General features: G+C 30.6%; 1 protein-coding gene across 1 annotated transcript; it reads left to right on the top strand.

The window, feature by feature from the left end:
* The first annotated feature begins 6,291 nt into the window (after positions 1-6,291).
* On the top strand, positions 6,292-6,756 carry LOC133034245 (uncharacterized). The gene has a single exon (XM_061109294.1). The coding sequence runs from the start codon at positions 6,292-6,294 to the stop codon at positions 6,754-6,756; it is 465 nt and encodes a 154-aa protein (XP_060965277.1).
* Positions 6,757-13,978: the final 7,222 nt, after the last annotated feature.

Genomic DNA, 13,978 nt, shown 5'->3' with positions numbered 1-13,978 from the left:
CTCTCGGGAAAAATCAACTTGGGATCAAAAACATGCAAATCAAGCTAGGAGGCTCATCTACATCAAGACTACTCAAAATTAAATGGTATAAATCTAATTTAGTCTTGTTAAAGTGATTTGCATAGCACACTAAGTTTTTATAAATTTGAATTTTGGCCCATTCACTAACTTGTGCAACAAGTTTTCTCACACGATAGTTCAAAAAATTTTTTGATTGAATTTCTAAATCACATTTTGTTTAACTAAGAGAACAAAGTTGGAATTTCTGAAATCGGATAATCGAGTAAGAAGTTATGCGCGTTTAAGTCCCGAAAAGTGGCATTTTTTTGTAGTCGACCATCCGGAATTAGGTTGGCAGCCGGAATTCCGGTTGTAATCAATCAGATTCGGTTCCCATCCGGACTTCCGGTTCATGGCTGACCCACCTCGGGAAACGTGCTAACGGCTATAAACGGCTAGTTTTTCATCAAACACTATATAAACTCGATTTTTCTTTCAAAAAATAAGTTGGTTGAGCATTTATTACATATATCTAACCTATCTAAGTGAGATTAAGGAGCTTCTAAGTTTGAAATCCAAACCAACACATTTCACACACTTTGAGCCAAAATTTGATTTTATTCATCTTAAGTGTGCTTGCTTTTCACTCTAGGTTTCCATTGTATCATCATATTTCTAGAGTGATTTTAGCTTGTATATCAAACACATTTCCATATTGTGATTGAGGTGAGGTTATGCCGGTTTTGTAAACAACCCGGAAATAGTGAGATTGGCACTTTAACAATCCGAGAAAGAGGTTAATAGTCCTCGGGGGTGCGAAACTATTGTAAGAGGTTTGGAAATACCTTGGTGAAAATTTCCCGGTTGTAAGGGTTAGTCAAGCCCGTTAACTTGGCTCGATATTGGAACTCAAAGCTAGGTCCATAGCTTTGAAGACCAAGGACGTAGGTGGCATAGTTCTACCGAACCTTGTAAAAATCGAGAGTTTGCATTTTCTAATCCTTAAACTCTTTACTTTACAAGTTTAATTATTTGTCTTAATATATTGATTGCCATACTACTTGCTTTTACTTGATTAATTGACTAATTGCATAATTTAGTGTTAAAAGTTTTAATTTTCCGAAATTAGTTTAAATTTCCAATTCACCCCCCCTCTTGGAAACATATCTTGGGCTAACAAAAGCCACCTTTTGGCTGATGGGGCTCGGTCCAAACGAAGGCCAGCCGCGTGGCTGGCGAGTGGAGCAAACGAAAGGCCCACAGGGGCCGGTGCATGCCACGCACGCGTGGAGGAGGCAGAGGAGGGCCAAAGGGAGCTGCTACTCCTGTTGCTTTTGCCGAGCCAATGGGCGATCGCCACGTGGCGCTGATGTCGGCAGGGGAAGAAGAAGAGGGCCAATAGGGCTTTTGTCCTTTTGTGCTCTCTTTTGGGCTTCAAAAATACCAATTTTATAGCTTTGGCCTTTATTTTTGTCATTTTTTTTATTTCTTTTCTTTTCTTTTAATAATGCTATTATTATTTTTTTTTTCAACCAAACACAAACAACATTAAATCCAAACAAAATATTTTCAACATGAAATATATCATAACAATTTTAATGAAAATATTTATTTAAAATCTAATTAATTTGTATTTCTTTAAATAAAAACAATGCATTTTCTTAACTTTTTATTTCTTTTTCTCTATTATGCCATAAATACTAATTATTATTTATAAACAAGGATAAAATTAATCTTTAATAAATTATTTTCAATATAAAAATATATTGTATTAATTTCATGAAAATATTATAAAGAATTAATTTTATTTTGTATTTTTACACTATAAAATATGTAGTATTTTAGCATTTAACAATAACAATATTTAAGTTTCATGATGAAAATCAACTTAGATATTGAAATTTTCAATTTAATTAAATGTATTAAATTCAAGATATAAATAATTAAGTATAGATGAAACTTAATTATTAATTCTAGTTTAATACTAGGAAAATATTCTAGACTTAGATTTTACCAAAATTAATTAAACAATTAATTTCACAATCAATGATATTTTCCTATTTAATATTAGAAATAATAACTATTATAGAAATAACTATCTAGAATATATATCATTAACTAAGTGTTTTTCTAAAATTAATTTTAAAATATTAAATGAAAAAATAAATTTCATATATTTTAAAAGTTAATTATGTTGCTAATTCAATTTTAATTAGGTTAGACTAATATAATTAACCTAATACAATTATTTAAATAAGGCAAATGGGCCTTCACAATTGGGGTAGTTCATGTGAGGGGGAGCTGGGTTCAGTATGTCGTGCCCACTTCTATTGGCCCCCAACTCTCACACAAGGCCCAAAAGAGAGGAATTTAACCTTAAAATAAACAATTGTTATTCATTGAATGGGCTTATGTCAAATTTTATTTTAGCAACCTAGTCCATTTACTTAGTAAAACTTAAATGGGCTTCCTACATGCATCTAAGCCCAATAGCAAACATATAGGCTCACACATGTCAAATGATTTGGATGGGCCCTATCATGTTACTAGGTTTACACAGATGAAAGAAGTACAAAAAATTACCTGTTACAAATTATTTATAAGATCTATTGACAATTGGACTATGATTAAAATCAGATCATTAGATCTGTCAACAAGTTAATCATACCAATTTAGATCAAATAAATAATAGGTTTGTTAAAAAAAATTTGAATAAACAATATAAATTAATAAACAAACATTGTCCATGTAACAGATGTGAAATAAGATATTAATATAATTAAATTATTATTCTTAAACTAACCAATTAGATTTTGAAAATTTAGGGTTGTTAAAACAAACCCTAAAATCTCAAAATAAAGAAACTAATTTTAAAATATCTAGGTTTATTTGAATCAAATTAAATTAAATATCTAATAAGATCAATGATTTGAAAGAAAGAGTCTTCAATATCACTTTCAAATCTTATACTTTAATAAAATAAACCAATTTTAAAATAGATTTGGTTAGATAATTATTATTTTAGGAATAAAATAATAAATGAATAATAATTACCATAATTATATGTCAAATATCTCAAATTAAGCAATATTCAAATCTCTACAAAAATATCTAAGTTATTTAAATATTTAAGATATGATTTATAAATTTCCAATAAGGAAAAAAAATGATATATATAGAAAAATATCATTTTTAAACTTATAATTTATAAATAATTAAATATTTAACGAAATAACAAATTTTGAATTTGAAAATATTATGGTAAGTATATCTATAAAAATATCTATGTTAATTTCAAATTTATTAATTATTTAATTTGTCATATAAGATAATTTTAATATAATATTTTAAATGAAAAGACAAAGTTATCTTTTAATTTAAAATATGTTAAATATCAAAATTTCTAATCTTATAATTAAATAATAAATAAATATTAAAGAAGTTAACAAATTTTTAAATCTGACCACAATAGGAAATATTTAAAATTAGAAATATTCCAAAATAGAAATATTTAAAATTGGAAAAAATTCCAAATTGAAAATATTTTAAAATTGGAAATATTTCAAATTGGAAAAATGAATTTTTTGGGAGACAATCCCATGAAAAATTAGATTTTTGGGGAAAAACCCAAAAAATTACAATTTGGGGTTGGCTCCCCAGGAGGCTGCACGTGCAGCCTCCAGAGGCTGCAAAAGAGCCCATACGCGCGCGGAGCAAGGGCACCCAGCCGAGAAAACTCAATAGATACAGGGTGCATGGGCGACAATCGTGGGCACTGGCAGGGTGGTCTGGGCGGAGTGTGCAGGGTGAACACGGGCGTGTCGCTCGTGCACCTAGCTTCGACAGCCAAGAATCCCGATTTTCCAAAATTCATAACTTTTTCAATTTTTATCAGAATCGAGTTCCGTAAAAAACAAAATTGGTTAATTTTTCACAAGGAATCCAAATAAAATATTTTCAAAAGTAGAAAAAAAAATTCATGGAAAAAATTCATAAAACACAAACTTTCATCACATAAGCACATAAACCAACATGAACCATCCAAATCAACACAAAACATATAAAACATCGTTTTAATTCATATTACATGAAAGTAAATCATTACCATGGCTATGGTGCCAGTTGTTGGAAATATTTTACTAGGATCTAGATTTACTACCAAGTATGTTTGATTAACATCCTAATATGAATTCTAAAATAATGAAATAAACACATAAGAGTTTAAGAAAACCTTACATTGGGTGCAGCGGAATATTATGACTCCTTCCATTCAGATCTCTAGCCCTTGATTCCTTTCTGTAGCAGAGCATTATCAAGATATGAATCTGGATCTCTTTCTCTCCTTCTTGTTGGTGCTGATTTTCCACATTCTTACATACTATGATTGAGGTACCACTTGATGTGTGTGGGCACTACTCATTCACTCAAGGGTTTCGAAATTGTAGAGAGGAAAAGAGAGAGAAAGTAGCGTGTAGGCTTTTTCTGAAGGAAACAATGTGCAAAGTTATGAGTTTCCTCAAGCCAATACTTTCTATTTATAGAATGCCCTCTAGGTTTAGGTTAGAATTGTGTGGCATTAAAATAATGGAAAAAATAAAATGGTAAACCTATGCATAGTGGGCGGCCAGAATAGGAAATTGGGCCTCACTTTGCAACTTTCCCATTTTGTTATTTTTATTCCCATTTTCTCAAAAATGAGAATTTTCTAATTTAACCTTTTAAATGCCAATTCTAATTATTTAATAACTTAAAAATAATTATTAAATAATATTGCCATTTAATATATTTATTAATTTAGACATATAAAGTATCTTAATTAATAAATAAATCTAGAATCTCTTTTCTTTACAATTTCGCCCTTGCTTAGTGAAAATTCATAAAGTAGACATAGTCTAACTTTAGAATTATAATTGATTAATTAAAATCAATTAACTGAGTCTTACGAGCAGTATGGTCTCAACTAGTATGGGGACCATGGGTCTATATAACCGAGCTTCCAATAAGTCAAACCGAATTTACCAAGTAAATTCCCTAACTTATTAATTCCTTATTGAATCCACTCTTAGAACTTGGAATTGCACTCTCAGTCATATAGAACGCTCTATATGTTCCACGATATAGATACGTCATTAGTTATCCATTGTTATAATCCTAATTTGATCAATGATCCTCTATATAGATGATTTACACTGTAAAGGGATTAAATTACCGTTACACCCTACAATGTATTTTATCCTTAAAACACTTAACCCTGTATAAATGATATTTCAGCTAAGTGAAATGAGTACTCCACCATTTATTTTCGTTTAGTTAAGCTCGAAGGAAATCATCATTTACTTTCTATTCACCAGATAGAAGCTATAGATTCCATATCTATGTTAGCGCTCCCACTCAATTGCACTACTGTGTTCCCAAAATGTACGTATCACCCTGACCCAAAAGTAGGCTTAACTAACAAATCAAAGAACACGAATAACACTCTTGAGATTGAACCTAATCATATCAGGATTAAGATCATTTGATCTAGGATCAATAGGTGATATTGAATTGAATAGATATTACGGTGAGTTTTAATATATCTAATCAAAGTTCAATATCGGTCCCTTCCGATGTATACTCCATACATCCGATACTGGTAAACTTTACCAATGTCCTGGAAAGGACATAACACTTTTCCAAGGTGTAAGAATACCTATCGCTGATTATACCATGTCAGTCTAAATCCAGTGTTCTGACAAATCAGGGAATAAACTTTCGAACATATAATTAAGATTATATTCCATTGTGCTGACAACACTATAATCTTTAACAAATTCATATGTTCTGGACTTAAATAGAATTCATACATTATATATATAATCATGAAATAAATCATGTGAACCATGCAACATAAAATGTTATTTCTGATCTTTATTAATAAGTAAATCTGATTATATTGAAATGGGTTTTATTTAGGGCACAAAACCCAACACACACGCCAATGACGGTAAAACAGTTTTGTCTTTTCTTCAAAAGTACATTTTCACTCGGTTTGGAACTCTCCGAGGAATCATCAACGATGAAGTGAGTCACTTTTGTAATAAACATTTTGAAACATTGCTAGCAAGATATGGAGTCCACCATAGGTCTGCTTTACCTTACCATTCGTAGGGCAATGGTCAAGTTGAGATTTCCAACTAGGAAATTAAGCTGATATTAGAGAAAATAGTGCAACGATCGAAGAAGGATTGGTCAAGAAAACTAGACGATGCATTGTGGGCTTACTGAACTGCGTTTAAAACACCAATCAGGATGTCACCCTATAGGTCGGTGTATGGAAAAGCCTGTCATCTGCCGGTGGAATTGGAGCATAAGGCATTCTGGGCAATGAAAACTTTAAACATGGATTTAGCAGTTGCAGGAGAAAAGAGACTGCTACAGTTAAATGAGCTTGAAGAATTCAGGAACGAGGCATACGAGAATGCAAAGATTTACACAAAGAGGACAAAGAAATGGCATGACAGAAATTTAGTTAGGAAGGAATTTCAACTCGAGCAGCAAGTCTTACTTTTTAATTCAAGGTTGAAACTTTTTCCTGAAAAATTAAAGTCAAGATGGTCTGGACCGTTTACGGTGGTCAAGGTATTTCCATGTGGAGTTGTTGAACTAAAAGGCAAGAATCCAGAAACTTTCAAAGTTAATGGGCAACGATTGAAGCTCTACTTGGGAGGTCATATTGACCAAACCAAGTCCGCCATAATTCTGGCGCCTCTTTGAAGATAGAAATCAGCGTCCGGCTATATGATGATAAAGACAGTGCTATTGAGAGGCAACCCAATTTATTTTATTTTATTTATTCTTTTGAATTTTTAAAGACAATTGCAAATATTTTGTAGCTTTTTAATTTGTTTCATTGCATTTTGTTTAGATTTGTACAATTTTAATTGTAATTAGAATCGTGAAAATCGTTAAAAAAAAATTTAAAAACATGAAAAAAATAAGTGGTCCGCTACAGTGGTCGCGGCGGGGCACATTGCCCATCGCGACGGGACCACACAATGAAAAAAAACTCGAAAAAAAAAGAGGTTCCTCCCAGCAGTCGCGGCGAAGCCCATTGCCCGTCGCGACGGGAGTTGGTGGTGAGAATCTTAAAGTCGGGCTCGCATCCTTCGTCGCGGCAAAGCATCCTTCCCACCGCAGCGAAGCCCCTTCAACATCAATAAAAAAAACCCCCAAATCGCAAAAAAAGCCCATAAACCCTAAAATAAAAATCCCACCCGAGTTCTTCCCTTTTCTCAACCCCCAAAACCTTTTCCTATCATCCAAGCTCAATTTCCTTCATTGTTTCTTCAATTCTTCCATCTACATCACTTAAAATCTAATTTTTTCTCATCAATCTTCCTTTTTCTTCAAAAAATCACACCAAAACTCACCACTTTTCACACAAATCTGAAATTACTACTATTCATCATCTTCAACCTCAAGCTTTTCATGGATATTCAAAAATGGAGGTGGATTGACGGCATTCTCACTTAGTAAGTCTCTTTCTTTTCAAGATTTTGATTAATTGAGCGAGTTTCCTGCAAGTTTGACTAGTTTTCTATAGTATTTGGGAATTTGTGGATTTATTTTGAGGAATTGTTGAATATTGTGGATTATTATTGTTATTGGAATATTGTTGTATGATTTTGGTGCATAATTGAAATTTTGGGAAGTGAAGAAATTAAGGGGAGGTGTTGCCGAATTTTCCCGAGAACTTTTGAGTGGTAATTTTGAAGCTTGTCATGGGTTCCAAGCGTACTAGAACTGGGCCATCGGGTGCTTCATCATCAAATCCACCAACACCGGCGTCGAAGTTCACTTTTGAAAAAGATAGATTTGTCAATCTAAAAGCACAAGAGAGATACTTTGAATTGCAAAAGAAAGCTTTCATTGTGGATCGAGTTATCGAATATGATGAAGATCCCATATCGAATCAACCATTGTTTGAGAATATGAGGCAACAAATTAAAGTCCACCAGTGGGAGAAGTTTGTGAATGTTCCAAAGCAAGTTAATCAAACTTTGGCTCTTGAATTTCTAGCAAATTGGCCTGAGCAAACAAACGAAAGAGTCAGAGTCCGCAAAACAGATGTAACTATGAACATTAGAACCATCTATAGACTATTTGGGTTGGAAACGGCGAATGAACCACACTACCAAATGCTCATGAACAAAAAGTTTGACCCTGTGGACTTGGCAGAAACATTTGGCTTTCCGGGGTTGACATTGCATGAGGTGGATGAGGAACCCCAATTGCTCTATCACTGTGAATTGAACCAAGTGGCTCGTGCTTGGATATTTTTTGTGAGTGCTAGGCTTATGCCTAGTAAACATTTTTCGGATGTTCTATTGGATAGGCTCAGGGTTGTTTATGCAATTATGAAGGGGATTACTGTGCCAATTGGGGGTATAATTCTGCAAAGCTTTGATAACATGGTCTCAGGATCTACACATGCCGGAATTGGCCTAGCAAGGGTTATAATTGAATTATTTAAATTTAAGTTGAAAAATTAAATTTCACCCTAAAAATAATTTTCTATTTAGTTAAGTGTCATGAAAAATCAATAAATATTTAAGTATCATGATGAAAATCAACTTAGATATTTAGATTCTTCAAGTTAATTAAATGTATTAAATTCAAGAAATAATAATTAAGTGTAGAGAAGGCTTAATTATTTATTTCTAGTTTAATACTAGGAAAAATATACTTAATAAAATTGTACCAAAATTAATTATTTAAATAATTAATTTCACAAAGTATAATATTTTCCTATTTAAATATTAGAAATAATAAGTAGTCTAGAAATTATTATCTAGAAAATATCTTATTTGACTAAGTATCTTTTCAACAAAAAATTTGAAAAATATCTAATTTAAGTTAGATAGAAAAATCTAAAACTTAAATAATTTCAAATTTAGATTTAATTAAATATCAAAAATTAAGTTGTAACCACTTAATTTGAAGATATCTTTTTAAAGTTAATATTTGAAAAGATATTAACCAAAAAAAAATATCTAAAATATTCCATTTTAAGTTAATATTTGAAAAGATATTAACTTAAAAAATATCTTAAGAATCTTTAATAACTAATGCCTAGGATTCCTCAACTTGATTTAAAATTTAAATAAAATATTCAAATTTAAATTAGATAAGAAAAATCAGTTGATACAACTAATTTATAACTTAAATAGGAATATTTAATTAAATAAGCTCCAGAAAGAATCTTAGTTAGTTAAAATTCTATATTTAATTAAATACAAGAAAAATACAAATAGTTTGTCTAGAATTAATATCTAAACTAAAAGTGTTTTTCTTAAAATTAACTTTAAAATATTAAAATGAAAATAAATTTCATATATTTTAAAAGTTAATTATGTTGCTAATTCAATTTTATTAGGTCAAACTAATATAATTAACCTAGTACAGTTACTCAAATCAGGCAAATGGGCCTTCACAATTGGGGTAGTTCATGTGAGGGGGTGCTGGGTTCAGTATGTCGTACCCACTTCTATGGCTCCCAACTCTCACACAAGGCCCAAAAGAGAGGAATTTAACCTTAAAATAAATAACTGTTATTAATTGAATAGGTCCAATAACTAAATGGACCTAAATAAAATCTATCATGGTGTGACATTTTATTTAGCAACAACCTATATGTATCTATATTAAAACAAAAATAAACATATAGGCTCACACAGGCACACTTTGGATGGGTCCTATCATGTTGCTAGGTCATACACAGATGAAAGAAGATTGTAAAATTTACCTGTTACAAATTATTAACTTGACCAAGGGAGCCATCAGATCATTAGATCTGGCAAAAATTAACCATGGCTATTTGCAATCAAGTAATAATAGGTTTTGAAAACTTACACACAAGCTAAAACCACATACTCCTGCAACAAGGTTAGCTGGATAGTTGGAAGTAGGATTTATTTAATTTTAAATAAATAAATTTCGAAATTAAAAAAAAAAAATTAATTTTCAAAAAAAAAATATTTATTTTCGAAATAAATAAAAAAAATAATATTAATTTAAATTTCGAAATTGTTTAAAAAAAATATTTAAAATTAAACCTACAATTTTGAAAAATTAGGTTTCAACCAACCTAAATATCATTTCAAAAAAAAATTTGCTAACTACTTTTAAAAAATTAAATGTTATTTTAAAAATAAAAATTAGAAAAGATAAATGAAATATCTTTTCAGATTTTAAATTTAATTTAAATAAATAAAATAACAAAATTTAAAAGTTAGCAAAATATCTTACATCTATTTAAAATTACATGATTATTATTATCTTATTTTAAATTTAAATAAGGTCAAAATATCTAAAAAAGATTTAATTTTAAAAAAAATATATATATAAAATCTGACCTTAAATTTAAAAATAAGATAAGATATAATCAAATTTAAAAATAAGATAGATTTTTAAGCAAGAAGATAGATACTAATTCTATTCAAATTCAAATTACACTAATATCTTGAATTAAATTTAAAAAATATTAAATTATTTCAAAATGATAATTAGAATTGAATTAGGAATAGTAATAGTATATATACAAAACTATACAAAAAATCGGAAGTTAATTCCATGAAAAAGCATGAAAAATCGAAGAAAAACGAAAAAATTGTGAGTTGTACGGACAGTTTTCGCGATCGCAGGAAAATTTCAGCACAGCCCCGATTTTTTCAAATCTTCAAAAATTCATAACTAATTCAAATAAAATCGAAATTGAGTTCTGTAAAAGGCTAACTTGCTTAATTTTTTCCATACTATCCAATAAAAATAATTCCAGAAACAAAATCGCAATTATTTTTCACGAAAATTTACAAACATCAATCAATCATCAAATAACACTCAATACAACATGATACCATCCAAAAACAAACAAACAATCGTTTTAAAGTCCAAATTTCATGTAAGTAAATCAATTACCATGGCTCTGAGGCCAGTTGTTGGAAATTATTTTACCAGGATCTTAGATCTACTCACAAGTATGTTGTTTAAACACCCTAAATATGAACTTTCTAAAACGATAAAATAAACACATATAAAGTTAAGAAAACCTTACATTGATGCAGCGGAATTAATGTCTCCTTCCACTCAGATCTCTAACCCTTGAATCCTTTCTGTAGCACAGTATAATCAAGATCTGAGCCCGAATGTCCTTCTTCTTCAAGTTTGATCCTTCACAGTCTTCCAATCTATGATTGAGTTACTGCTTGCTGTGTGTGGGCACTTACTCTTTCACTAGGGTCGAAAATTGATGAAGGAGAAAAGAGAAAGAAGATTTCGGCCAGTAGAGAAAGTGGGGAAGGCTCAGTTTTTCTGAAGAGAGAAATTTCTGTCAGAAAAGGTTATTGAAAACTTGTGATTTGACTGAGCCATCACTTTCTATTTATAGGCAACTACTAGGTTTAGGGTAGGAATTATATGGCATTAAAATAATGAAAATATTAATTTGAAAAAACAACTTAAGTGGTCGGCCATGGTGTAGTATTGGGCCTCACTTGATTTTGCAGTTTTATCAAATTTTATCTCTATTTTCTCAAAAACGCTAATTTTCCAATTCTAACCTTTTAAATGCCAAAACTAATTATTTAATAACTAAAATAGATTATTAAATAATATTGTCATTTAATTTAATTATTAATTAGACATATAAAGTCTATTAATAAATAAATAAACCTAGAAACTCTTTTCTTTACAATTTCACCCCTGCTTAGTGAAAATTCATAAAATTACACATAGTCTAACTTTAGAATTATAATTGATCAATCACGAATCAATTAATGAGTCTTACAAGCAGAATGTTCTCAACTAGAATGGGGATTATGGATCTATATGCTGAGCTTCCAATAAGTGAACCAAATTTACCAAGTAAATTCCTACTTATTAATTCTTCGTTGAATCCACTCTTAGAACTTAGAATTGCACTCTCAGACTTATATAGAGCATATTGTATGTTCCACGATATCAATATACTATCTCATTTAACCATTGTTATAATCTTATTGTGATTTAAAGATCCTCTATATAGATGATCTACATCGAGATGGGATTTCTTTACCGTTCTCACCCCTCAATGTATTTTGCCCCTTAAAACACTTAGCTACCTGTAAATGGTGTTTAATGATCTAATGATTAGTCAGTTAAACAAGAGCTCATCCATTTACTTCTATTTGCTAAGCTCGAAGGGAATCATCACTTGACTTCTATACACCAGTAGAAGCTATAGATTCCATATTTATGTTCAGCACTCCCACTCAATCATACTATCATGTTCCCAAAATATACGTATCACCCTGACCCAAAAGTAGGCTTAACTAATAAATCAAAGAACATGAATAGCACTCCTGAGTTGAGCCCAAGCATATCAGGATTTAGATTCTTTTAATCTTAAGATCAACTACTGATATTGACTTGGAAAGATATGTGTAACGGTAAGTTTGTAATATCTTAACTTAGTTGCAATATCGGTCCAGTCCAATGTATACTCCATACATTCGAAACTAGTATACTTTACTAATGTCCTGGAAAGAACATAACACTTACTCCAAGTGTAAGTACACATCATCGTTGATTATCACATTAGTGTAAATCCAATAACACTGATGAAACAGGGACCAAAACTTTTGATTCATATGATCACAATCACATTCCACTGTGTTGACGATACTGTAATAGTGAATAAACATATGATCTGGATTTAACTGATTTTGTGTGTGTGAATGTAATAAACATATTAAACCATTAGCATGTAAAATTTACGCAAACATCAATCACTTCAAATTTCTTATATTGATAACTAATCAGATTGTAAAGAGTTTTATTTAGGGCATAAAACCCAACAGTAAGTCCTTCTCACCTTGAATATTATATCACGTTGGGGATAATGTGAATCTTTAGTTTGGGGGGAGGGATTTAAAAATTTTATGTTTTTACTGTCTTTGTTTTTAGTGGGTTAATTAGTTTATTTTTTTAAAAAAAAATTTCATGTGTTGATAATTGAGCCGATATATTGAATGAACTGCTGTTGTTTATGTGTGCAATGGATTGAAATTTAAACCGTGTGCTTAATTCATAAACTCTTTGGATTGAATTGGATGCCTTGTGAAAATTTTCTTTTATATAGATGTAAATTATTGATTTTTGGATAGTATCACTTTTGTTCTACTTGGGTTTGTGGAATGTTTGCTTGACATGGAATAGAACTTGCGTGACTTACTCTCTTGAAGTGAAATCCTTGATGATTGTTGCTTGGAAAATAATTTAGGCAATTTTCTTTGGACCGGTTAAGCCTTTCAAGCTTACCTGTAAAAGATTTTCCTTAGTATACCCAAAGTTGAGCCTTAGCCTGTTTCAAAATTTTAACCGCTTAATTGAGCCTAATGTGTTTCCTTTAATTATTTTAATTCCCAATATACCCTATTATGCCATATGTTTTTAATTAAGTTTGGGTGGAATGAAGTGTTATGAGTGGGTATTATTTTAGAAGTAGGAGATTGAGGAAAGTTATGTGGAAGTGTCTTTATCATCTCTAGAAAAAAAAATTGCTAATTCTTCTCGAAAAGAAATAAAGAAAGAAAAAAAAGAAAAAAAAGAGAAAAAGAAAAGAAAAAAAAGCATCAATGTGTAAAAAAAAAAAAAAGATGATGGTAGACACATAAAGCGGAAGTTCTCATCTCTTACAAGTTTCTTTGGGTAAAAATGTAAATTTATAGGGGTGCTTGGTTGGGTTAAAATGTGTGTATGGTATAATGTAGCCTAAATGACTTCTTATCTACCTTTCACCTAAGCCATGACAATTCAACCGAAAAAGACCTTTCGATTTCGAGGAGGAATTGTTGACTTTAGTGGAGAGAGGTAGGTCATGCAAGCATATTGAACATTGGTTGGCAGAACGTTGATAAGAGTAGAATGATTGTGATATATTTTTCCAATTGAAGTATTT

The sequence above is a fragment of the Cannabis sativa genome, chromosome 2, assembly GCF_029168945.1.
Source record: "Cannabis sativa cultivar Pink pepper isolate KNU-18-1 chromosome 2, ASM2916894v1, whole genome shotgun sequence".
Lineage (NCBI taxonomy): Eukaryota > Viridiplantae > Streptophyta > Magnoliopsida > Rosales > Cannabaceae > Cannabis > Cannabis sativa.
This window is presented reverse-complemented; position numbering and strand designations above follow the sequence as displayed.

Excerpts from the sequence above, each read along its gene's own strand:
- LOC133034245 (XM_061109294.1), top strand. The coding sequence starts at position 6,292 with ATGTCACCCTATAGGTCGGTGTATGGAAAAGCCTGTCATCTGCCGGTG.